This window comes from Thamnophis elegans, chromosome 3 (assembly GCF_009769535.1).
Source record: "Thamnophis elegans isolate rThaEle1 chromosome 3, rThaEle1.pri, whole genome shotgun sequence".
Taxonomy (NCBI): Eukaryota; Metazoa; Chordata; class Lepidosauria; order Squamata; family Colubridae; genus Thamnophis; species Thamnophis elegans.
The window spans coordinates 47958144-47986117 of NC_045543.1; the positions used below are offsets into that span (position 1 = coordinate 47958144).

The 27974-nt window shown below is 38.6% G+C and overlaps 2 protein-coding genes across 3 annotated transcripts; both read left to right on the top strand.

Moving 5' to 3' along the window:
* The first annotated feature begins 926 nt into the window (after positions 1-926).
* Positions 927-5545, top strand: CCIN (calicin). Its single transcript, XM_032214048.1, has one exon. It carries the CDS (start codon positions 2639-2641, stop codon positions 4412-4414), a length of 1776 nt encoding a protein of 591 aa, XP_032069939.1. The 5' UTR covers positions 927-2638; the 3' UTR covers positions 4415-5545.
* Positions 5546-8345: 2800 nt separating this feature from the next.
* Positions 8346-27901, top strand: CLTA (clathrin light chain A). 2 transcript variants are annotated; one of them, XM_032213401.1, is made up of 5 exons: positions 8346-8800; positions 20052-20089; positions 22198-22336; positions 23138-23249; positions 27386-27901. In XM_032213401.1, the coding sequence occupies exons 1-5, from the start codon at positions 8596-8598 to the stop codon at positions 27555-27557; spliced, it is 666 nt and encodes a 221-aa protein (XP_032069292.1). In that variant the 5' UTR covers positions 8346-8595; the 3' UTR covers positions 27558-27901. The 2 variants fall into 2 exon arrangements, with proteins under 2 accessions (XP_032069292.1, XP_032069293.1); XM_032213402.1 differs by having other exon boundaries at positions 8357-8800; positions 22219-22336.
* The last annotated feature ends 73 nt before the right edge of the window (positions 27902-27974 follow it).

The following is a 27974-nucleotide window of genomic DNA, read 5'->3' on the forward strand; positions in this document are numbered from 1 at the left end:
CGATTCATGCAATTTCTTCCCTAATGTTGAAGCATTGTCTTTCTTTCTCTTTTCGATCAGCTTTTGTTCTCTATATTCTGTTAATTAGACAGCACTGTACACAGCTTCTTGAATCCTTTTCAGTTAAACTGAAAATGTTGTGGGAGGATGACCAGTTTTGTGGTGACTCACTCTCCAGATGTTCGTAACAGTATTTTCTTACAAAGTCCTGTAACATCTTAACAAAAGGAAAGTCCTGGAGAAACAACATTAGAGCAAGATTTGTGTCTACCACCTTGCCAGGAGGGAATTAAAAGCACCATCTACACAAGTACGTTAATTCCGTAGCAAAATACCCTATACAGATGAAACTTAGCTTTAAAGAACTAATATTTTTTTCTCATTTATGTCTCCAGACCACATTGTTATTAATAAGTGCAAAAGCAGAAGATAGGGATAATTAATTAACCAAACCCCAATTCCTAGCACAAGAATCAACAATATCTTAGTGAACAATTATGTGCATGTCGATTGAAAAACATGCCTTAATGGGGCTTAGTTCCAGAATTAGGTTTTAGCCCTGGAGTTCAAAAATCATGATACAATTATTACAGAGAAACTCAAAACAAGACAGAGATGTAAAACATAACAAATTTATTTTCTGAGTTTTTAAAGAAATATTTATCTGACATAACAAAATAATTTAGTGTTCATACGAACAACCATTGAGAATATTGCATTGAAAGCAGATGTTTCTAATTGTCCCTATTTTGCGAAGTGGAATTCTAAAATTTAAGACATTGAGGATGCAAATTTAATAAATTAGTAGTAATGATGATGGTAAATAACAATAAAATATCATTTACTAACATTCACATTTAGCAAACATACAACAACTAACATTCTGTGGATTAAAATCTAGTGTTTTTATGTAAAAATATTGTATCTCAGAAAAAAGGCTCTGAAACAATTGTTTTAAGACTAACTGCTAGTAAAAAAGCAGAGTTCCAAGGCTTTGCTACCAATCTGTTTTAGAAGGAATGAATGAAAAATAGTTGGGGGAACTAAAGATCACCAGAGCTAATAGAATCAAAAGAGCTGGAAGTAATAAAAAAAAACACAAAAAAAGTGGTAAAGCAAATCCTAAGGAGGGAAAGGTCATTGAAGTTACTGAAAGATTTAGGAAGCAAGTCAGCAGTTATTTAGATCTGGGAATTGGCATTGTTCACTCTGCAGAGCACAAAGTCAGAGTTCTTAGAAAAGAGCAATTTAGCAACTGTGCAACAGGAAAACAATTTTTTGGTGACTTGTGAAGAAATAATCTGTACTAGACTAAGTGAAGTTAATACAAATTCTCCAGAGTCAGTCTGGTAGAAAGTGTAATAAATTATTTACTGTTATCCTTTGGGATTTTTTTTAAACTTCTCATTCTAATTTATAGCCCCGGAATTCCTGCTGATCTTTTATCAAAATATTTAAACAGTCTCCCTTGGCTGAGCTTCCAAGCCCAAACAACACTGTATGCAGAACACCAGTATAATTCTTCCTAAGTTAAGTCAGGTTGGAACAGTTATCAATACTTTGATTAGATGATACCATGATTCTGCTAGTGCAATGTGCTTATGTGTGTTTTTTCTTGAGTATTCAGAAATTTCAACTGATATTGCATGTAGGTATTATCTAATAAATGTAACAGGACCATACTATGCCTATGTTGAAAATCTGAAAAATTACCAGTTTTCCACAAATAATTGAAATGGTTGGTTCAAATCTTTTGAAGCCATAAATGGTTAAATTCATCACTGTTGCAAATGAAAATATATATATTTAAAAGTACATACCTGTTCTACACAATACTTTATCATTAAAATGAACTGATACATTGAGAATATTGTGATGAAAAGATATACTTCTAATTTTCAATTGCTGGCTACAATTACAGAACAAAACGTAGTGAGGGAGCCTTCTATATTGTTCCCAAGCACAAAACATTATCTTCGGGGATTGCATTTAGCACTACTGTGGCCATGTTCTTTGAATTATTTCAATGTTTTCAGAATTTGCTTTGATTTGTTTCTTATTTTATTTCTCTTTCTGCCAGTTTACCCTTTAGGGAAAGGAAAAGCAGATTAATTACACTTCCATTCAAAATGATTGGGAATTGTGATGTTTGTGATCCAAACATGCTGAATAATATAAAACTGAGGAAAACGTTTCTAGGTGATCTAAGAAATTTACCCTCTGATTAGAAGTTTTTGTCCTTTTGTAGCAAAGCTGGAGATGAGCAGTATTGAAATTTGAAATAGGAAGTGGCTCTGATCTGTAGTGAGTGTCTTTGCTGTCCTTGTTGTTAGCGCTTGTTTTCCTGAAGCTGCACAGCCATGGTGAGAAGGAAAAGGCCCAACTTCTTTAGGAAGCCAACAACAGTGAGTGTATCCATACTGGATCTGGAGTAACATTCTTATATTATCCAAATGCTGCGCAGAACCTTTTACAAATTTCAAAAGTCTGTTTTCAGTTTAGGTCACAGGTAATTGTGACCTGGTATCTACATCTACTGACATCACTCCACTGCACTCAGAGTGAAGTTTTCAAGCCAAGAGAATATAGGCTTTTACCATCATCCTCAACTTCAGACAACCTTGACCCAGCTCAAAACATGAAGATGCAGTTTACAGAAAAGAACCACAACAGTTTTATGGTACAGGCCCTTAACAAACAAAGAAAGAACAAGGAATTTTGTGATGTGGCTCTCAGTGTAGACCAGACTGTCTTCTATGCCCACCTCAACGTCTTAGCAGCTATGTCTTCCCATATAAGGAGTTTGATATCCAGCAATGATATGAAAGCAGATGACGAACTCTTTATTATCATTGATGCGAAATTCATGAGCTCAGCCTTAATGGAGGAATTGCTTGATTATTTCTATACTGGGAAGATTGTCATTTCAGAGAAGAATGTGGAGGAACTGCTGAAGGGAGCCAAGTACTTCAGTTCCCAAACTTTAAAAAGTCACTGCTCTGATTTCCTCCTCCGGTCCCTCAAAATGGAGAATTGCCTCCAATACATTCTGATAGCCACTACATATGACCTGAAGGACATAAGAAATGCTGCCTATGATGGGATACGAGACAACTTTCATTATTGGGTAGGGCCTCAGGGCATATCAGAATTTATGCAATGCCCTTATCATGTCTTCAGCAGATTGCTTAAAGAGGAGAATCTTCACGTGCAAAACGAAGATCAGATCTTTCTCGCTCTCCTTCAGTGGATAAAATATAAAAAGAACGAAAGGGAGAAGCATTTTAAAAAGTGCTTTGGTTATATACGTTTAACAGCAGTTTCTACCAAGACACTACTCGCAGCCTGTCGGGAAGTGTTGCTCTTCGCAGACCACACTGGACCTCTGTCCCGGATAGAGGCTGTGTTGAGTGAACGTAAACAAGGAAATCTTCAAAGTTTGATGCTTCAACAAAGGAAGGGGGCACTAGTGGACTCAGTGGTAATCTTAGGGGGACAAAAAGAGCAGGGTAAATTCAACAATGAGGTGTTTGCATATGTAATTGGAGAGAATATCTGGATGAAACTCACAGAAATGCCTTACAGAGCAGCCGCACTTAGTGCAGCCTCACTGGGGAAATTCATTTATGTCTCTGGAGGAACTACTGAGCAGATCTCTGGGCTGAAGACTGCCTGGAAGTATGATATGGATACCAACACATGGCTCAAACTTCCAGATCTGCCAGTTGGTCTTGTTTTCCATACCATGGTGACTTGTGGAGGCGCAGTGTACTCTATAGGAGGTAGCACAGCCCCAAGAAGGTACATTTCCAGTATCTACAAGTACGATGAAGGCAAAGAGAAATGGACTCTTGCTGGGAAGATGAGTATACCTATGGATGCAACTGCACTGATCACCAAGGGGGACAAGACTATTTACATTGTGACAGGGAGATGTCTGGTAAATGGGCGCTTCTCACGAGTAGGTGTGCTGGACTGCTTTGACACGGAGACCCGGAATGTGGTCCAGTATATCACTTTTCCCATTCAGTTCAACCATAAGCCCTTGTTGTCTTTTCCACATGAGAACATTTTGAGTATACAGAGCCACAAAGAGAGCATGGAAATAAATCTGCAGAAGATTAAAGTTAACAAAACCGCAAGCCTTGTGCCTCTGCTGCCACATAACTATAGTTTGGATCTGTCACATGCAGTGTGTTCTATTGGGAATAACAAAGTGTTTGTATGTGGTGGACTTATTTGTCCAGGTGACAAACGTCCAGAGGAGTATTCTATCAATCGGCAAGCATATATGTTAGACCAAAGCACTGGGGAATGGAGGACTTTAGCTGAGCCTCCAGAAGCTCTTGATTGTCCTGCTTGCTGCATGGCTAAGTTGCCATGCAAGGTCCTCCAAAAAACTGTAGTCAATTAATTTGTGAAACCAAAATGAAACAACCTGTAGCAATAAAGAATGACTGAAATGCAGTTTACAGATACATAGATGGACACTTCCTTTTGTCCCTTTATCATGTACGTAATTAGGATGAGATTATAGGAGGGGGATATGGCATTTATCCAGGATTAGAGGCACAAAATAATCTGCTAGAGATAATATGCAATACTAATATAGTAGTTAATGTTTCATTCTGTGATTTTTATGTTAAATATTTAAACATATTTTAAAACAGTGGATAAAAACCTAGATACCAGCTTGTTTAGACACAAGAGGCCAGGCTTCTCGCTTGACCTATAACTGCAGCCTAGCAAGCAAAGCATTGCATAGTTCATCTAAAACCCTGACTATGTGAAATTGTACAGCAGTAACCCATGCACCTTTTTATGCCCTAACCTTCGGGAAGAATCCTAAGATTTTGGACTTGTTGCAGTGGCAACTTCTAAAGTCCAGAAATATTCTTCACTATTTTGTTACAGGTTCAAAAAGCAATAATAGTTAACTTCTAAAGGTGTTGTCATTTAGATTTACATATTCTCAAGTGCTAAGAATCCTATGTTCTGTGTGGAAATAAAAATGACCATCGTCTCTTTTCCTAACAAGGATTTAAAAGAATGTAATGTTAGGGGTTCTACCCAGTTAGCAGAGCTTTTCACAAAAATAATAAAAACCAACAGTGGGAAACATTTAGCTATCCAATTTAGCTATGCAGCTTCCAGTGTCCCAACCAACATTGCCCTTGGTTAAAAAATCCTGAGAGCTGAATTCAGCAGCATTTAAAAAGCTATTCATTTTTCATCCTCGGTTATGTCCCGCTCTCAATTCTCTTTTTGTTACAAAATATATGCAGTATTTTTAAATAACAGTAAAACCTGAGGTCAATTTTCTTTATCTAGAAATCTCTTTTCCTGCACACATTGCCTTTGCAACCAATGAAAGGAAAACAATTGGTTCATAGTAATTGTCTTCCACGAAGAGGATTTGGAGCATAAAGGAGCCATTTTTTCAAGAAGAGTCACTTGGAATTAAAGTTGTTGCTATTGTTGCAGTAAAATAATTATTGACAGTAGCATTTAGTTGGTCCTCAGGTAATAGCAGAGTAGACAAATAAGTTTGTAAATCAATAGATATATCTAAAGAGCATAAGTTATATTTCACCAAATTCCTTGTGTAGTTATGTAAGATAAAGTGATCCTTCCTCTCCTTTCCTTCCAAAATCACTTTTTAAAAAATGCAGCTTAGTGTGAAAGATCAAAGTAGAGAGAACTGCATTTTAATGTAGGCCACAGTGTGTGTGTGTGTGTATGTGTGTGTGTGTGTGTGTGTGTGTGTGTGTGTGTGTGTGAAGTCTTTTTACACAATGGCTATGTTTAAATAACACTATTAATTGAATCATGGCTAAAGTAAAGGTAAAGGTTCCCCTCGCACATTTGTGCTAGTCATTCCTGACTCTAGGGGGCGGTGCTCATCTCCATTTCAAAGCCGAAGAGCCAACGCTGTTTGAAGATGTCTCCGTGGTCATGTGGCCAGCATGACTAAACGCCGAAGGCACACAGAACCTTTCCACCAAAAGTGGTTCCTATTTTTCTACTTGCATTTTTACATGCTTTTGAACTGCTAGGTTGGCAGAAGCTGGGACAAGTAACGGGAGTTCACCCCGTTATGAAGTGCTAGGGATTTGAACCTCCAAACTGCCAACCTTTCTGATTGACAAGCTTAGTGTCTTAGCCACTGAGCCACTCTGTCCCCTGTGAATCATGGTTACTCACCCCATAATTCATACTGGACATAAAACTAAGTTGGTTAACTAGCTTGTGACTTAGTATGTGGAATAATTCTAGCTTTGTGGCTGTCCAAGAAAGCTAGGTATTGACCTCTGTGCTCTTAAAAAAATAGGGAACCTCTTGTCATTCAACTAATGATTGCTCAATGATTTCTAGATAATAAGAGTGGAGAACTGAAGTTGTATTTCTTTGAAGAAAAAGGAAATGAAAATTTGTTACAACTTGTTAAGAAGTTATTCTGAGCTGTACTCCCAAAGGTTATTAATCTTCTAGGATTACCTACAAAAAGGATTGCCTATTTTACCATTTATATGCTTTTAATATGTGTTGGCATACAATAATATAGAAAGTGACTGTTTTATAACAGATAGGGGATATATTATAATGAAATGATAACTGAAGGAAGATGCTAAGAAGGGCTAGCCAGTGTGATATTGTGTACTGCTGGGAGGGGGTAGATTAGAGTGATGGCAATATATATCAGCCTACCTCAGCTTCCCAATCTAGCCTATAGCCCTGGAATTCCCTCATAAATTCCCATTCAATAACTAAATGTATCCAAAGTTGTTTAGCTTCCAAGTCCAGAAAAGGCCAATCAAGAACTATCACCTGCTTTGATATCCAACTTAAACAGTAGTTATGTTTTTGCTATACATAATTTAAAAGATTAAACATTATACAAATGGTTCCTGCAGTTGCAAATGGATTCAGAACAAATAAAGGGCTTTCTAAATCAATGTAAAGCAAAACAAGTGTGTTCAGTATCTAAAAAGGCAACTTTTTAATGTTCTGACATTACCAAGTTTTGAACTGTATTCCAGAGAACTAGAAAACGATTACCTCTGTATTCATTACACTAAGCTTTACATAGAATATCTCTACAGATTTTGTAGTATTTGAAGTGCCTAAGTCCAGTTGCAAAAAAAGTTAACCTTTCTGCTTGTCATGACAAACAAACTGGCCAGTTTCCAAAGGTGCTTTTTCAAGAGGCAACTGGACTTTCTGGTTTTTCTTTGACGATGTTTCGCTTCTTATCCAAGAAGCTTCTTTAGCTCTGATGTTTCTCTTCTTGGATGAGAAGCGAAACGTCTTCAAAGAAAAACCAAAAAGCCCAGTTGCCTCTTGAAAAAGCACCTTTGGGACAAGCCGTGACCTGGATAACCAAGAATCTCCATAGACATTTAGCAATAAACTGGCCAGAACTGCCATTTAAAATAGAGCTGTTTGACTAAGTTACATAAAAATGTGTAAGATCCGCCAGACCCTTAAGTTTCAAGCTTTATTGAACTTGTATGCCGCCCTATTCCCCGAGGGGACTCAGGGCGGCTAACAAACTAAATAGAGGAAAGGGGAAGTACAAAAAATGAAAAGACAGACAAATATAAACAAATTAAAAACTCATCAACAGCTGCAACAAATTCGAGTGGGGCTGGGAACTTAATGGGCCAAGTTACTGCTACAGAGGCATTGTATGTGATTTTAGGTATTTTAGTTGTCATTTTAAAATTATCTGACTTTACATAAATTTTAAGACACATTTTTGTAATTTGAATTGTAATCAATTTATGTAAATTCAGGTACCACAAAACCCATATATTCCTTTTAGACTTCCCAGATTCTAGTCAGTTTTACAGGCGTATTTTAAGTTTGTCTCAAATTTTCTTCTCTCTTAAAATCGATTTAGAAGTACTCACAGACAACTCCTAATACTTGTCTGTAATAAACTGACTGGCCAGAGAGGATAAGAAATCTTTTCCTTGTAGTAGTGCTCGTTCTTTCTGTTACAGCAGAAAGTGACAGCAAAGCCACAATTGCTTAGCGATGTAAGTGCCAATAAGTTACTAGGACCCCTTTTCAGAGAAAGGTGCGTAAAGGAGCGTTTCCTTTTCAAGGCAACTTTGGGCGCTCCTCCTTTCATTGAATGTACCGTAGACCATTCACGTTATAAATCCGTTTTTTGCCTCAATGACTCCGTTGAATATGCCAAGCGGGAAGACTGCTTTACGGGGGGGGGGGGAGGGGGGAGAGACAGAAGCTCCGTCCTCCCCGCCCTCAGAGTCCACGGGCGAATGAGAAGTCACGTGTGCGGAATCCCGCCTTCTAGGCTCTCTAATTGGCTTATGCCTTTCTCTCCCTTCGGTTGGTTGGTGGGTTTGGGCCATCACTCTAGGAGCTTTCCCGGGATGGGGGGTGGAGGAAGGAAAGGAGAAAAAGGCTGCTGACTGCTGAACGATTAGCTGCAGGAAGCCGGAAATAGTACTTGCTATCCGTTAAACGGTTGCCTCCGGCGGGTTTCTGGTTTCCTTTTTTTTTTTGGCCGCTCGTTCCAGTTAGGACCGTCGCTTCGGTTGGCTCCTCCCCGATCTTTTTCGCTCGATGGCCGAGTTCGATCTCTTCGGCACCCCTCAGCCGGTGGCGGGAAACGGGGCACTGGGGGTTGGCAGCGAAGAAGACCCAGCCGCCGCCTTCCTGGCCCAGCAGGAGAATGAAATCGCGGGCATCGAGAACGACGAAGGCTACAGTATTCTGGAAAATGGCGAGCTGCCCGTCGGGATGCAAGGCCAAGACGCGCTGACCGCAGGTTAGGAAAGGCTCGCCGAGGACAGGGCGCGCGGGGGGAGGGGGGGAGAAGTGGCACGTGCGGAGGAGGGGGGGAGAAAGGGAGTCGGTCACGTGACAGCTGGCGCGCGCGTGAACTATCGGCTTGGTGGTGGGGGAGGGGGGGAGAAATGGAAGCTTCGCGGTCGAGCCACCCCCCAGCGACCCAACCTAGATATTAGTTAGCTCTCGAGAGGGAGGGGGAGGTAGAATCGTCTAATGGTTAGAGCTGCTCCCCCCCCCGTTTAAGGCTGATCCAAAGGGAATCTATGCCATAGCAAACCTATGAAGACGCATTGTAATATTGGGTAGCCCCCCCCTCCAATTAAAAAAACTTGTGAAAAAAATGTCCGTATTTCAGACACAACCCCCCCAATTAAATCCCCCCCCAAAAAAACCATAAGCCAGTTCGTGTAACTTTTGAAGCCATCGCAGCCTTAGGCCGACACGCTCCTTGTGGCTCCGGGCGTCTCCCTCCACTCTCCTGCCTCTTCCTTCCCGAGAGTCTGTATTGGGGAGTTTGCTGCCTGAGACAGGTTGCCTCGCCCCGCCTAATAGGTTATAGGGAGAATCCAGGGTCGAATGGCAAATAAAACGAACCACGGTAAAGGAAACTGGCCTCGGAGCAGAATTCAAACTTCCCTTCAGTATTCCCCCCCCCCCCAATCTGGGCATCTACGCCTGCGCTTCATATTTTTCTACCCCTCTTCTGCCTGCCTCATAATTCACTTCGGATTATTGGGGTGCTCGTTCTCCCAATGATTGTGGTTCCTGTCAGTGCCCAATATTTGTATTTGTTTCTAGATAGCGTTCTAGAGGCTGGTCATTACTTACAATTCCTACTTAAGACCGAACTGCCTCTTCCAGCATCGACTCATCCTGTTTGAGTAGTTCATGAAGGATTGCTCTGGATTCCTCCTCAACACTTCAAGGGCAAATGGACCTGAAACCAGCCTTTTTCAGTAACAGCCTCGTTCCTTGTGGAATTTGCTGCCCCTGAAATCTATGTGCCCGCTACAGTATAATTCTATTTTCCCACAAAGCATAAAGCAATTAAGATCCAGCAGTATTGTGTCTAATCCTCATATGCTATATAGTTCCTTTTTTAAAACTATATATGGCTATATAGCTGTTGCAATATTTCTGTTTCTATTTTATTGATATATATATATATATTTATATAAATATTAGTTGTATCAAGTCTGAATTGGGCAGAATATAATTGTTTGTTTAAACATAAAGCCCATTTAGGAAAATAACATGGAAGTAGGTCTTCTCAGCTTATATTCTAAGCTGCTTATGTGTCTTTTCACGCTATATACTTAGTAAGAAACTTTTAAGTATAGCACTCACCATTTCCTTTGGTGGTTTTTTAAACAACATACTAAATTTGAAATATCAAACATTAAAGGGACATCATCACCACCATTAACTTGGATGATATATATTAGATTTGTTCTAAAGTATAGGTTTTAGACAAAAAGGATAAAAATAAAGAGAAAGAAAGAAAAAGTTAAGGAAGTGGCTCTGATCTTTATAGTAGTTACAAACTTTTATCATTTTTCCCTTTAGAATTATATAAGCATTCTGTTCTTCCCATGTTTAATATGTTTTAATCAGCAAATCCTTTTTGTTTATTGTTAGCCATAAAAAGGTTTTTTTAATCTTTTATAAACTTATTGTTTCATCTCTAATCAAGACAGATCAATGCCTCCTTAGTGAGTACATTTCAGCTAAGCACTTCTGATTTTGTAACACAAAGAAAAACAAATTGTTTCCTTTTTCCTCTCCCTCTTAAACATAATTCTCATTCACTCTGTATTTGAATAGCATGAAATGAATTATAGAAACAGATCTGTTTTGCATCTGTATGATTCCAGCTTGAGAGCATGGACTGCATTTTTGGCTATGGTTTGGTCCCCTATTCCTGTGATGGTGGACCTTTTCAGCACTGAATGTCCAAACTGGAATGTGCCGGAGCACCAGAAACCATGTCAAGGCTATTGAGCCAGCATTGTTGGTAGACATTTCCACAGTTATGTGGCCACGTTGATATCACGGAGCACTGTTACTTTCTTACGGAAGTGATACCTATTTATCTACTCACATTTGCATGTTTTGACTGTTAGATAAGCAGGAGCTGGAGCAAGGATGGGAGCTCACACCATTGTGTGGAGTTTGGGTCTCAAACCTGGACTGCAGCTTTTCAGCCAGCAAGCCCAGCATCTTAATGGCTGAATTATTGTGCTGTCCTTGCTGTAGGGAATGGGAGAAAAACCAGAATTGTTCAGTACATGTTGTCTTATAACTCTTAAAGATGGATTTTATTTCCTCAACTGCTCTCATATCTGTTTGCCCAACAGCAGTTTAAATTCACAGGAAAAATAAAGAGGAACAAGTGGATTTAGGCAGAAAATAGAAAAAAAATCAAGCTTGAACACAATTGGGTATTTGAATAAATTAAAAATGGCTTGATCTTAATTTGGATTAGTAGAAAAGTATGGTCTAAGTTTATTTCATAAATTCAGTGTTTATTTGATATAAAGTCTTGAACAAATGGCCTTGCTGTTCATTTGTTTGTTTCTGATAATGTAAATCAGCTTGAGTTTTTCCTTGCATTTCCTATATGTGACAGAATCCATTACGTATTTGCTAATAAATAGTAACTGTTCTAGAATGCTTGGCCAAAAGCTTTAGAAATGAGTTTAGTTTAAAATAGAGATTTTTGTTTGCTTGTTTGTTTATATACACAAAGTCACTTTCTACATACATGTTGGATAATTTGCAGAGCTTATGAAATATAGTATGCTGTTGTGAAAAAATAGATTGGCTTTATTACAAAAAATGTTCACATTCTATGGGATATATTTTACGTGGATTTAGAGTTAGGTTTGTTTTAAGAAACAATGTCTACATTTTTGGACATAATAAAATATGATATATTCATTTAATGGTCTGCTGTGGAATTCTGAGCATATTGGTTGCAGTTCTGTGACAAATGCAAGGAGACATAACTTTGGGGCTGAACACAGCAGCATATACTTGCGGCTATAGCTTGTTTTTGGGATTTGAGCTGAGGGACTGTGCAGGTAATTGCAATCTATGTTTGGTGAAACAATGGTCTTTTTTAGTTTCTGGATGCATTCATTGCCTGGTTTCCATTTTGCCAGTGTAGGCAGAGTGTTTTTATTTTTTAAAAACTTGAGTGATAGCATATGTGCTGTAAGGAGGAGTTATTGGTATTGAAAGAAGAACATAAAAGTTTTATTTTTTGTCTTGTTAATTTAAGCCATCTAGAGATTTGTGGGTTTGATTTTATAATCATTAAATTGTCATTCTTAACATCTATATATTTTTCCATTTTCTTCTTTGTTTGGAATGCAGTAGGGTATTCATGTAGTGTAGCATCCTAGATGTTTCCTTGGTTAAATATTCAGAGCAAATAAAATAATGGATAGAAAATTAATAGAAATAAAAAATGAGAAACCATGTAGATGGTGGCTTCTGATATTTTTCCAACCATTAATCATATTTATGTTCTGGGTCATGTGACCAGGGAGAAGGAGCGCTCAGAATCTAGTTACCGTAGTAACATTTTAAGCCACTGCCTAAATGCCTCTCCCGTAGGCATGTAATAGTAGACTTCTGAAATGTTTAACTTGCCTCCTCTTTTTCAAACTCTTTCTTTTATTGAATTCTTCCTCCTTACAAACGTTGATTTATTCCATTTTATGGCATTCTGTCGTACTTGTAGTCAGTTTCTTTTATTAAGTTTTTTATTTTTTTTCTATATACAATTATAGGTATATATTCACATAATATTCTTTTTTTTTTACATTCATGGTTCTTATACATTTGTCATTCCATTTATAGAGTTATACTATTCAATTTGGGTTGCTTTGTTTACCATCCTCGCCACCTGGTTTTGACACCACCTTCTCTCTTTCTTTTCTCCCTCCCTCCCTTCTCTACTTCCTTCCTTCCTTCCTCCTTTCCCTTCTTCCCTTACCTCTCCCCTCCCCTCTTTCTCTTCCTACCCTCTCTCCTTCTCCCTTCCATCTTCCTCTCCTCTCTGTCTTCCTTCCCTCCTCTTCCTCCCCTCTCTCCTCTCTTCCTTTCTCTCCTTCCCTTCTCTACTTTCTTCTTTCCTTCTCTCCTTTCCCTCCCTTCTACCCTTACCTCTCCCCTACTTCTCTACTCTTCCCCTTCCTACCCACTCTCCTCTCCCTCTCCCTTCCATTTTCCTCTCCTCACCTCTCTCTTCCTTCCCTCCTTTTCTTCTCATTTCCTCTCCTCCTCTCTATTGCTACAGGTGTCTCTTCCAACTCTTAATTTATATTTTCTTGGGGTGGTATTTCCGCGAACCTTCTCTCTCTCCCTCTCCCCCCCCCCTCTCTTTTAAAAAAATATTTTTCTTTTTTGGACAGACATAAACAGACAACACATCACATAGAACCTTCTTCAATCACATACAGCATGTCGTTTGGTTGCAAAGTTTTTGTGCATCATTTCCATAGTCCTCACTTTCAATTGTATATAAAATCACAAATAATCAATCTGATATATATGAATACATTATTATCATTGTCATATCATCAATCCAGTGTATTATATAAAAAGTTATTATAACTATTAAACATGCATTTGACTATCAAGTGGTTTTACATCCTTTTGTATGAAATATTCTAAATTTGAAGTAAAACTATAAAATGGCATTCCATTAAATCCTCCTAAAATCATCCAGTGACATTACATCTTTATAACATATTCTAAATAAAAATTGGTTATATTTAATAACAAAAACTTTTAAACTTCCACTCATAGCCCTCATTTGCAGTTTGTATAAAATTTCATATATATGCATTGTTATCATTATTACTCATTTATGTGGCTATAACTATTCTCACACCATTTTATACATGATACTCTAAATTTAACAAAGTTAAATTAGGGCGCACACATTGGACCTCACGTGACTCAGGGCAAGTGGTCGCCAGCTGAAGCAGCTTGCAACATTAACTTCCTAGAGCTGCGGGTAGCGAGACTTGCCCTACGTCATTTTCAACAGGACATTCTACACCAACACATACTCTTGCTGGCAGACAATGTGGCCACCAAAGCCCACATAAACTGCCAAGGGGGCACGCGATCCAGAAAACTCATGACTGAGGCAGAGACCCTGGGCAGGTGGGTGGAGCGTCACCTCGAGTCCCTCCGCTCCGATCACATCTTGGGAGTGGACAACACCTAGGCAGACTGGTTGAGCAGGACCACCATAGACGATGCAGAGTGGCGATTACACCCGGTTCTGTTTCGCCAGCTGTTTCACAGATTTGGCACTTCGACGGTTGACCTATTTGCCACCCGCAAGAACACACAACTCCAGTGGTTTTTCTCCCATTTCCACTTGCCGGAGGCAGAGGGGATGGATGCTCTCCGCTGCCGGTAGCCTCAGGAGCTACTACTGTATATGCCTTCCCGCCACTACCCCTGCTACCACAAGTGATCCGCGAAATCATTGCGGAGAGGGCGGAGGTACTGTTGGTCGCACCTCACTGGCCTCGGAGATCCTGGTACGCCGATCTTGTCAGCTTGTCGGTGTCCAGCCCGTGGCAAATTCCCCAGGGCCAGGTCTCCCTCAGCCAGGGGCCATTGTACATCCGGACCCCCAGTGGCTCCAGTTGGCTGTCTGGCACTTGAGGGGGACCTCCTGAGGAGGAACGGCCTGTCAGAGAAGGTGATTCGTACCAACTAGGTGTCCTTCAACAACCAGGATTTACGATTCCACATGGTCTAGCTTTGCCAAGTGGTGCGGCAACCTCAAAATTGATCCAATCACAGCACCAGTTTCCCGTGTATTGGACTTTCTTCAGGGGGGCCTCAACAAGGGACTCGCTCCTAACACCCTTCATTGCCAGGTAGCTGCCTTATTCACTGTTTGGTCGGGGGCTCAGCCCAGACCCTCAGCAGTATCCCGAGGGTTAGGTTCCTCAAGGGCGCTTCCAATTTACGCCCTATGGTGGTCCACTGTTACCCACTTGGCAACTATCTGTGGTCCTCCAGGCTCTCACTTCAGCTCTCTTCGAACTGCTGAGCACTGTTTCCCTCTTATACCTAACTCTCAAAACAGTTTTTCTTGTTGCAATAACATCTGCGAGGCGCATTTCTGAGCTGGCGGCCCTATCAGTCCGTGAGAACTTTTGTATCATTCATCCAGATAGGGTTGTTCTACTCCTAGACCCTGCATTTATCCCAAAGATCAACACCTGGTTTCATAGGGCGCAAGAGATCATATTACCGAACTTTTGCCCGCATCACAGGCATCCAAAGGAACGCATCTGGCACTCGTTAGATGTGAGATGGGCTCTGCGAAGATACATAAAATGAACAGCAGAATTCCGCAGATTTGAGGCCCTATTCCTGTCGTTCCAGCCAGGGTCCATGGGTAAGAAGGTGTCCCCTGCCAACATCAGCAGGTGGCTGAGAGCGTGCATTGCAGCTGCTTATAAGTATCAGTCCAGCACTGTTCCTCGGAACGTCATCGCTCATTCTACGAGGAGCGCCACCACCACTGTGGCCTGGGCAACCCAGGTTACCATAGATGACATCTGCAGAGCTGCTACATGGTCCTCTCCGTCGCCCTTTGTCAGACACTATAAACTGGACATGTTGCATTGGCCGAAGCATCGTTCGGCAGGCGGGTTCTCCAAAGGGTTGTTTCCATGACCGAATCCCTGGACAGACCTTCCCGCCCTAGCGATATGTAACTTGGGTATGTCCCTTTGCTTGGACTCTCCAAGCAGTGCACGGGAAAATGACCATTGGCTTATCTGAAGGGTCCTTTTCTGTGCACTGCGGGAGAGTCCAACCCACCCTGGGTTATTGTGCCCAGGGATTCGGCACCCTCAGTTACCATCGAACTCTTCTCTATTCATCAACAAATATATTACCTTCACTGGATCCAGAGATCGTCAAAAATCTGGTGTCACGAGGCACCAGGAGGTGTGGTCAAGGAAAACAATTCCTCAGTCCCAGGGCAACCAGACTAATTTAACCCATTGGACTCTCCCGCAGTGGGTTCCACCACAAAATCGCGGAGGACAAAATCGCGCTCGACGAAAGCGCGCATTTGACCTCATCACAGCGCGACGAAAACATCGCGCTGTGATCAAAAAATGTAAAAATAAAGCTAAAACCTTACCCTAACTCCCCTAAACCTAACCCTAAACCTAACCGTTAACGTAACGCTAACCCTAACGCTAACCCTTAACCTAACGCTAAACCTAACACTAACGCTCTAAACCTGACCCTAACCCTAACCCTAACCCTTACCTTTATGTGAATCGGCTTGCTTTAATTTTAATTTTATTTCAATTTTTAATTTTTTTTGTCGCGCTGTGATGACGTCACATGCGCCCTTTCGTCGAGCGCGATTTTGTCCTCCGCGCTTTTGACGGGTCACGCCCGCAGTGCACAGAAAAGCACCCTTCAGGTAAGCTAATGGTCATTCTCTATCACCATCTCTACGGGACGGTTTAGGTCCAAAAGGACGGTCCAGTGACAGAAATATCGACTGGGATCTTGGAGCTCCCAAGATCGCACATCGGATCGCCGCAACGTCAACTCCCCCTCTACTTGTAGTCAGTTTCAAATCCCTGTGTACAATTTCTTTCCAACATTCCATTAGTTTGGAAAGAACAGAAGAGCAATGCAACCCAGTTCACACTTTATAAAACCTGAGTATCCCAACAGCTGAAACTTGTAAATTGTTATTACTATTTGCTAGAATGCTATTTTTAGGTATGATGTACAATACATAAAGCTGTTTAGTATTATAAGAAACAATCCATGAGCACAGTAGTCATAAATTATGAATAAATAGAAACAGAAAATAACCACAGTGAAGGTTACAATTGTGTGTTCAATAATATGATATTCATTAGCATAATTTTGTTTTCTTCAGTTCACTCATATCCCTGAGTCTACTTTGTTGTAGATTTAGAGATTATTCATGGAAATAGAGGGCAAGGGGAATATGAAAACATGAAACAATGCCTATTTTCATGCCATGGACTTGTATGGTCCAAGTTTAATACTAAATGTATGCTATAGTAAGCATAATTAAGAACAATGTCCCACCTAAAATTGGAATATATTAGGACTGCAGTCCTAAAAATTATTGACAAGTGAAAACTTTTTGTTTTCTGCAAAAATTAAACAAAGACTCTAAATTGTTCCAAATACAGTTCTGTTGAATTGAATTTATTTCATATAATAATTATCTAAATTATCCTTTCTGACAGTGGAGCTCAACTAAAGCATTTCTTTAGATAATTGCAATTAAAAATATTCTGTTAATCAACTGTTGACATTTGAATGTGAAATCTGTTTTCCTACCGGGCAACCTGGAAATGTAAAAATATGATCCATTTTCGATGTTTCACATCTTTTCTTAATAAAGCAAATACACATAGAAACTCTTTCTCTTATATGTTGCTGATTTCAGCATCCTATAGAAAATTTAAGTTGCTGTAATCTGACAGTAGAGACTGAATCTAATTTTCTCCTTGCCCTAGAAAATTAATTAATGGAATTTAGAATACATAAAGACATTATAGAAAAGAAAATGAAAATCTAGGGTTTCCATAGGGCCTACCCGGCATGAATAGAGGTAGTCTTCATATTGAAGTTTAATATATTTCCCTTCTCATTTAGTTCTTGGGAACACATTAAAATGCGTCCATGTCATAACTCTTCTATATTTCAGTATTTTTATTTGGCATGATAGTCTAGCTGTGCTGAAGCTGATAGACTTGGCCATCTAAGTAAAATCCCTTTCGGCAGATAACATTGTACATCTTGCCCATTTATATTTAGAATTCTCTTAGCAAAGGTCTGAAATACTTCTTAATATAAATAGAAGGCTTTGGATTTAGAGCTAAGTGTTCACAATACTTGATTACTTGCATAGTTGCAAATTGATTTGAACTTTTCCCAGATAGTTTGTATCAAATAGTTATTCTTGTTGCCCTTTTATTTATTTTGAGCTTGACAAATTCGAACTTATTTGGCACCATGAAACAATCTGATTGCTGTATTTACCTGAGAGAAATAATAGTGCATTTCCTCAATTTAACATTAAAAAGATGGAGGCATCTTAGATTTACAGAGAATATGATAATATAGTAATGTGGGCATTTCTGTCTCTACCCCCCCCCCCCCAACCCATCACTCTGTTTTGGATTATTTTAATTGAGAATCATTTTCTTTCGGAATAAATGTAGTAATCAATGAATGTCAAAAGTAACAAGGAATAAAAGCTATGATTTTGTCTAGGCTTGTACATTTGAAACTGCTGCACATTTTGAGCTATTGGATTACAAATTGTTATCTCTTCAGTTCCAGCTAGCAAAAACAAACTAGACTCAATGGCTTGTTGCACTGATGATAGACTGTGTTGGGTTTGTTGTCTAGGTTTCATTTTGGCTTTACCCTGGTAGCATGAATCAGGATGAAGCAAAAATAAGGATCTCCCTTATTTTTTTCTCTAGAAACTCAGAGATACTTGATAGGAATTGAGTGTGAGATAATCATCCAACAGGATCAAGGAACTGATACTTCTGAACAACTGGCCCAGGCAGACGGATTTAGTCTGGAATTAAATTTCTGCAAGAAGCCATTTCTACTATGATCTGGCCTTCATATTTCAGCAAGCTGATCTCAGGGGAAGGGGAGCTTTTACAGTCTTTGAACCTTAGAGCTCTTCTCAGGATAAACGTTTACCTTATCAGTCTTCCTCCTGTAGGTAAACAAAACTAACCATTAGAAGCAACAGTTTGTTCTTCTGGCAACTCTGATCATTATTTATTCTTAGAAGAAGGTCTTCCAGTCAAATTTATATTTAAAACCCTCCTTCCTGGAAATAAATGGAATATTTCTGGGATAGTAGCATCTCTTTTCTGTATCAACTAGTATAGCTTAAAATCGTAGTAGCTGTTGTCACTCAAAATTCTAATATTAAATCATTCATGCTATAAGCCTGTTCCATTGAAATATATATGATGCTAGACATTGTATTACAAAGTACTGTATATTGGTTATATAATTCATTGTGTGTGTGCATGTATATGTGTGTATTACACACGCACACACACATACACATATATATGCATTGCCTAAACTATTTGAAGTATGTAAATGAAAACAATATTTTGAGAGTTTTTCAGTAGCACTTTTACTCATATATATGTACAAGTATGCATAAGAACCACTGAGGTATCATGGTTAAGATGTTGGACTAGTAACAAGGAATCTTGGTTCTGATCCACGCTTAGGATCAGAAACTAGCTTGGTGATTTTGGTCCTCTCAGCCCTATATTGAAAATACCTATCAAGCAATGTGTATTGGACCAGCATGATAGATAAAGTTCCATAATCTTCAATGAAGCAGAAATGATTTCACTGGAATGATTCAAACAGATTATATACATTTATACATTATTTGTATTATTGACCGCATTTGTATAACTGTCCATTTCATGTAGCAACCCCAGGTGGCATATATAATAAAACATAACCATTAAAAAACAATTTAAATTAAAAAGATTAAGATTTAAAAACAAAATAACAGGAGTGTATTCCAATAATTATATATAGCCATCTAGAAGCTTCATTTCTACTGCTGGATCCCCAAGCGAGTTGACAGAATCGCTTTTAAGTGCCTTCTGGAAGGCCAATCTTACCTCAGAGTGTCTGTATTTATCATCTTTCCCAAAGTGAATGTAGCCCTTAATTTTCCTAATCTAATAGAATTTATGCTTTATTCTTCTTATAATCAATTTTTAATCATTGAAATTATTTTTCAGTGAATTATTTATTTTTAGTACTATAGGATTTCAAGTGTTTTGAAACTATTACAATAGTGGCTTTAACAGTTACCTTGAAACTGGTATCTTATAAAATATATTACAAAAGGAAGAGGTAGACTGAAAAACTATGGCTTCACCAGGTAAATAATTGAAAGAGAAGAGCTTTAAAACGTGAGCTTTCTATAGTCTTTACTCTTAGTTTATATAGTCTCCCAATTTCTGGTTGAGAGGGTGAAGTTAGTTTAACTATAACTAAATAAAGCCTCATTCTTTAGTTTACTTTCTTACATACTTTTAAACCCTACTTCTTTTAAAGAAAGTTTCTGTTACCAAGAAAGTTAATGTAGACCATTTCTTCTTCCTCAGATGCAATTGATGGAGTGACGAATGGCGATATCTACCAGGTAAGTGAAATTCTACTGTTCTTACTGGTCAGCACTGATTGAACTAAACTCTTGACAATGAGTTTTGTCTCCTGTTCTGACACATCAATATTAAACCCACATGATGCTGAGTTGTCAACTGATTTCTAAAATTTAAAAGACTGGCTATTAAGTATTCTAGGAAAAGCAGAAGAGATTCTCTCAGTTTTCCTTCATCTGCATCTCAGCAACTCACTCCCTGTTAGCTTTGAATCTTGGCATAGGTATAAGAGTAAGAAGTTATGCAGATGTAAGAATTCCTAAAAGCTTCCATTACTGTTTCCCTGACATGCAAGGAGTTACGCTAGGATTATGCTGAGGGGGTGGGGTGGGGAACAGATTAGGGAGGGGGAATCAGTTAAAAAGTTGACAAGGCACCTTGATTATCACACATGCATATCATTTTATTATTTGTCAATTTGCAAATATGCACCTATTCTGTGTTCTGCGTCTTCAACAGATTCTTGTGTATTTATAAACTTGCCCTTCTTTTTGGGCTCTTTGTTATGTTTGTCTCAGAACTGATCATACCTGAGTAAGCTGACTTTACAGCATTCTGTTAGAAAAGCTGTGGGGATATAGGTCTACTACTTTGTTGAGCATGCAAATGTAGCTAAAGGTTTTTTTAAATTAATCACAAACACAATCTGCATTAGAATATAAGCTATTATATCAGCTATTTATTTTTTCTGCTACTGTTAGCATTCAAGAATAGTCCCCCCCCCCCCATATTTTCATATACTTGCCTTGACATACTACATTTTATGAGTCTGAATGTTGTAAAACTGGCTCACTGTGATCTTTGTAGGGAGAAAAATATTGGTCTTGGTGGAAACATCAGAAGCATTTCTGTGATTTTAAATGAAATTGGAACCAATCAAAATTGTACAATTAAAGTAAAATATTAAAAGTATAAATAATTGTGATAATGTTAAGCACTAATAAAGTGCCTGTCATATGGCAAATGTGATTAGAAAGCAGATCTGTATATAGGTAGTCCTTGACTTACAACCATTCGTTTAGCAATTGTTCAAAGTTACATGGCACTGAAAAAAAGTGACTTAATAACCATCTCAGCCCCATGATCATATGATCATGATTTGGGCATTTGGCAATTAGCTCACATTTATTATGATTGCAACATAACGCAGTCACAGGATTGCCATTTGCAATCTTCCCATTTGGCTTCCAGTGAGCAAAATGAATAGGAAAACTGACAGGAAAGGACACAAGTCACAATTACATCATGTCCCACTTAACAACTGCACCCCTTAAGAATGAATTTTCCGGTCCCTATATTGTTAAGTAAGTTGAAGACTACTTATAATTCAAAGAACCATACGGTACGTCCCCAAGTTATGAATGTTGCAACACCATGGCAGTCATTCATCCTTAGAAACGACCACAGAGGCATTCCAGCATTTGTCCTGCCCATTCCTTACCCCCATCCTGCCACGTTGGGTCTCCACAGGCAGGCCCATGGAGACTCACTTACCTTCTAGCCAGCTGTCTTCTCTCCAGCCTTTCTGTTTCTTTGCCATGGGGCAAATAACACTTTTCGTGTGCAGACTAGAAGCTTCTGGGGACCATGATCTCACACAACTTCAGGCACCTATCTGCTTTTGCAGAGAATGAGTACCTAAAGTTCCACAAGATTAGGGCACCCAGAAGGTTCTAGTCTGCGCACAAAAAGTGCTTGCACACCAATGGGAGGCTTGAAGCAATTTCGCTGCCCTAAAACCTCCCATCACCATCCGAATACTTTTCCGTGCTGAGACTGGAAGCCTTTGGAGGAGACTCACTGAGGCTGCTTGCTGCTCCAGAAGTGGCAGTCATCCTCAGTGAGTCAGAGAAGCTGAGCAGGTTGTGCTCGTCCTTCTTTCACTGGGAGCAGGCAAAGAAACAGAGACAGGAGAGGAGGCAGCTCGCTAATCTTTGAAAGGTAAGTGAGTCTCCACAGACCTGCCGTTGCAGGATTTGGGGTGGGGGGGATAGCAACTGCATGAGGTCTCTGGGTTGGGTGAGGCCTTGGGTGGTCTGAAGCAGGTGGTTTGTTCCATCACTTTATTTTTATTCAATTATAAAAATAGCTGCCTCTTTGTCTGGATCAGGAGAGCAATGGTCCTACAGACTGCTACGCTGCTATTTCTCAAGCTGATCGTCTGCAGACAGAGCCAGAGAGCATTCGCAAATGGAGAGAAGAGCAGCGAGAGCGTCTAGAAGAACTTGGTAAGCATCTAATTTTCACATAATTGTTAATGGGAACTTTATTTTCATCTAAGTAAGGATTGTTGGAGCAGCAATATTGTCAATTATCCTTGAATTGCAAACCATAGGCAAGGCATTTGCTATCTTCCTTGAATGCATGTTGACTCCATTTTGACTATGTCTTCCTGCCCACTAGGTAGAGAGGAAAGTATTGTTCAGGCTCAGAAGATAGGACAAATCTGTTATTAAAGTATAGAATATATATTCTATACTTATATATATATATGTTCTTGCCAAATAATCTCAAATTCTAGAAATAATGTGTGTGTGTGGGGGGGGTCCTAACATGTATAATGTTTTTCTGTTGATTAGGTTGCATAGCATTCTTTGTCCTATTTAATTTTTGACAGAACTAGTCATTAATATTTCAAAAATAGAACCAAGAATTTTTAAAAAAAGTCTCAGGAAACTAGGATATGCAACCAACGATTTCATTATTCTTGTAGAGTTAGTTCAGGACATGAACTTGGTTGGTATGGTGGATCTTGTTTCATTTTTTGCTACATTTCAGAAAGGAATTAATATATTTGTACTGCTAATTAATTTTGAAACTTTCAGCCTTTGGGCTTACTGCCATTAATAGTCATTCACAAAATCTAAGTGGTAAACTGCCTATCTTCCATTGATTTTTTATCCCCTAGAAAAGTCATAATGACTCCCCTATGTTTTAGTCGGTAATAGTTCAGAATCTTAGCTTTATTTAATTCCAAAGACTAGATATTTATGTATAAACCACATGTCTCTGTGTATATCTTTTTACAGATGCAAACTCTCGAAAGCAAGAAGCAGAATGGAAGGAAAAAGCAATAAAGGAATTGGAGGAGTGGTATGCAAGACAAGATGAGCAGCTACAGAAAACGAAAGCAAATAACAGGTAAATGACACAGTTAAAGATCAGTTACTGGATTATGACATACCTTTTTTATTAATATTTTTGCTGACATGATAGTGGCTCTATGCTAATTATAACAGCAATTTCTCTCTGAGAAATTTTCAGGAATCCATTACTCTTAGGATATCAATTTCCCAATTCCCCCCCTTTTTATAGATGTATATGTAAAGTAAGAATTAACCATGACTTTGCTAGTACCAATGGAACAGCTGTTTTCCATAATAGAGACAATCTCAACCCTTTCCCAAAGACTAAATGATTGATTGTGTATGTTATAGGTGTATTATCTGTGTGTGTGAGAGAGAAAGAGAGATTGTTATGGTTATATAACACACCTGATTAGGTGGTCTCTTGCAGTAGTCTGATATAAAAACCGAACAACAGGAGTTAAGATTTTTTTATTGCAATCAGTATTTGATATTTCTGAATAAAGCAGTTGAAAATGTTGCTGTGTTTTGACAGTTCACTTTACAGCCAATTTAATAAATAGGGTTGTTTTTCTTTAGCAGTTACTGTGGTTTTCAGTCAGGAAGTCATAGTTGCTTCTTAGCCTTTTTCTACCATAGTTCCTGAGCCTTGTGCTGGTTCAAAGATTTAGAAATGCTCGCTCTGTAGAGCAGATCTCCCCTTTCTCACATAAAAAAGCTATTGCAAGTTAAGTTGCCTTTGTTAGCTGTTGTTTATAACCTAGTTTACCAAGATACCCATAGTTTGAAATTTTATTGTGTAAAACAATGCCTGAAGATCTACAGAGAGAAATCGGGATGTTTGATTGTCTGCAAGGGACTAACTTACCTTAATTGAGCTAAGTTGTTTCTTATCTGTGTGGTTTATTTCTTAACACATATTTCTTACATGTTTTTCCCTTCACTTACAATTTCTAAGTATTTATAGGATCAGATTAATCTGCATGCTAATCACTTGAAATTTAATTCTACTTGGCTATGTTTCCTTTTGCTTATTCTTTTCTCTTTGTCTTCTGTCTGCTTGCCTCTTCTGTGGACTACTTGCCATCTAGGGTGGCAGATGAAGCTTTCTACAAACAACCCTTCGCTGACGTGATCGGTTATGTGTATGTTGCCTAACTACTGGTTATATTCTGATCCATCTGTTTTACTTAACATTTTTAATCTTTTGAGAGTTATTATGATCAAAGTACCCCTAAGGAGAGAGACATACCTTGTTATAATAGAGCAAAATAGGAAGAAGACATCTGACTTTGGGAGGGAGAGCAGGAATGGACAATTTTTATAATAATACATGCAGATAAAATAGACAATAATAATAGTATCAAAGAATGTCAATTGACTTCTGGCCATGTAATCACTGAATTTAGGTGCTTTTAATCAAAGAATGGTGCAAGTTTCAAATAAAATTGTAAGGAAGAACAGTTTTCCAATGTTAAGGAAAGAGATTCCATAGTTTCATTGTCACTTTTTGTTGGGTTTTGAATATAGTATTAATAGTATTATTACTATGTAGCAAATACTTTAGATAACTCATGGTTTTGAGTTATGCAGTAGAATGTATATCTGGAATAATAATTGATTGTAAAAATATTAAAATTAATAGATAATGCGGGAATAGGTGAAATAATTGAATAGTAAATTGAACTTTTTCAAATCAGTGTTTGGTTTCATTAGTTTTGTAATAAGCAAACCTGTCTTAAGTTTCATTCTATATTGAAAATTGAATTACTTAGCATGCAGAGTTGAATTTTGAGGAACTAAATTAGGTGATATTTAATAACTGAAAACACTCAATTGTTTTCTCACAGCTGAGTACTCTTCTCTTGTACTTTTTACGTATTTTGCTGTTTAGGGTTATGTTACCCAAGCATATAAAATAATAAAAGCTATTTAACCAACTCCTTTGTAGCTATACTAGGTGTAAAATTACTGCAGTGGTTAACAAGAAATAGAAACAAATGAGAAAAGGTTTGTATAACTTCCCTATAAAATATAGAATGGGAGGATTCATTCAGAGTCATAAAATATTGCTAGAGAGTTTAGGTCTAGTAATTATAGGTAAAATTTAGATATACCACTTTCATATGTAAAAATAAACTCTTGTTTCAGAATAAGTGGGATAACTGTTTCTGTTTCTCTATTCATATTCTATACTCTCAAAAGTTTAAATAAAAGGTGCTTCTTATCTATTTCTAGATGTTTGTTGTTCAGAATCAAATGCCTTCTTTCCTCAATGCACATGCTAGAATTGTGATACTTATGTTTGCTGGGGCTAGTTCAGATGGACAAAACAGAATACTATAATACATGTGTTGATAGAGTAATTGTCTTTCAAAAGAGAGACCAAGAGAAAGAGGTATGAGCAATTTGCAACACATTTTTTCCTTCTTTCTGCTTGAAAACCCCATTAATGGCAAGTTCAGAAGGGAAAGTCACTGTGTTCATCTATACACAGCAAATTTGTGGTTAAATGGAGTATGTCAGGAATTGAGGAAAAAGAAATAGTGATCAAACTGCTTTGGAGCTGGGCCCTGTATTCCTCACCAGGATTTATATTTCCTTAATTGCCTACAATATTTTCAGATTCGTTGTGTAATCCGGAAGAGTTGCATGGCAGTCCTTGAGAAGGCCAATCGGTATTTCATGCCTGTTTTTATTCTGAATTTAGTGCTGAAACTTTTTCCCAATGCTATAGAAGTTTGGCAGATGACTTAGGAAACCCTTTGACTTGTGAAATGCTGGATGAACAGGTGGTGCCTGCCTTTGATTTCTGCAGTCAAAGTTCAGGCAGAAAGGCTGTTTCCTGTAACTGGTGGGGGTGGGGGAAGAGAAGAATGCCTGTAGTGCAGCTGCCATAAAAGAAATTTGGAGGCACCTGTTCCTGAATGTTGATAGTGCTGCAAAGTGCATGTCTGGCCAGCTTTACTTGCCATCTGCATTATGCTCATTTTCATTTTTCTATACCTGACTTAAACTCTCCTTTTTGTTTCTCTTCACCTTTAAAGCACAAACATAAACCATCCTTGCTACAGCCTAGAACAGTTAAGTAAACTCTTCACTGCCCCTTAAGTGTCTTGTCCCATGAAATAGCAGTGTTGTAGTGACCCTTGTCATCAGTGGTGTTTGTAAAATACAACCATACTTGTGATCAGTGCTGAACTTCATAAGTTCATCTCATTGCTTCCCCCCCCCCCAACTCTGTGGGAGTAGTTTTCTTCCTTTTCCCTTCCCCATAAGTAGGTCTGCTTTATTGCATTTGCTTGTGTTCAGAGCTCACGGTCTGCTTCTATTAGTTCCAGAAAATGATGTTCCTATTTGTGAGCAAGGTAGCAGAATGTTAGTATTGAAGGGACAATACTTGTGGTGATGTCACTAAGCAGATTTCTCCTTGGCCTTTCTCCTTCAGTCTTCCTTGCTCTGGCCTTTAGGTCCATAGCATTTTCAGCATAAGGGCTATGACTTCTTTTCTTTTGTGTTAATTTCTGCTATTTCTCCGCAGCATTGAACATAGTGTTTCAGTTTCATGTTATAGTTTGTAAAAATTGAAAATAGCTACTAAGGCAACTGAATTCCAATCTGATTACTTCTACTGCTATCCATAGGATCATTGGTGATGGCCTTATATAGAATCAGTTGGTGATCCTTCAAACTTAGTTATCAGATCTGACTCCTAATAACTCTCCGAAGTTTCAAATTGGAATCTCTTTTTTGTGTGTGCCCTATATGGAAATGCTCCGGATTGTACCTGGAACCTTCTGCATGGATTACACATGCTCTGCCATTGTATTGTGGATCTTCTAATTTATACTGTATGCAGAACTCAGTGTGTGGGTAATGAGATTCTGTGCCAATTGTCATTGATTCTTGATATACCCACTCTCCTCAGCCTTATACGCTATATAAGATTGAGATTACCCTTCTCTGTTAAACCAAGCACACATATACTCTGACATTTGACTTAGCACCTCTCTGTTCATCAAGGTTTATTGCCCCTTCTATAATTTGAAGGTCTAAAAAGAGGTTTGGAAATTTTACCCTACTTTGAGTGATGGTGATGATGATTTTACAAATAATTAAGAAGCAACTCATGGGAAAATGGGTGGGAGTCCTATTTCGTTGAAATGAAACATGGTGTTGCATTATTTCTAGGGCAGCTGAAGAAGTCTTTGTGAATGATGTTGATGACTCATCTCCTGGCACCGAGTGGGAACGTGTGGCTCGGCTCTGTGACTTTAACCCCAAGTCGAGCAAGCAGGCGAAAGATGTGTCCCGCATGCGCTCAGTGCTGATTTCGCTCAAGCAGGCCCCACTGGTTCGCTGAAGGGAAAGCACAACCTACACTACAAATGCAATATCTAACTTTACTCAGAGAAGCTGTGTTTGCAGTAATTGGATTAATTATGTTTAAATGTTTTTTGTTGTATTTTTTGTTTTTGGACCAAACCTCACAATGTATTTAGAGTTTGATCATTGTTCTGTGATTGCATGTTCTTCCTCTGTGTCCTCCTGGTGTCCAAATTGGGAGAAAACTTCCAGAACTGTAGTCTCTATGCTCCTCTTATGCATTGAGATTTGACTTTCAAATGTACCAATATTAAAGGTCTGTTTAAATTGCACTGTTGTGTGGGAATATTAAAAAGCCGAAGAAACTTTACTCATTTAAAAGGATTCTGTTGTGCTAGCTACAAATAGTTGGGAATATAATAGCTGAAAATTGTATTTTCAAAAACAGATTTGT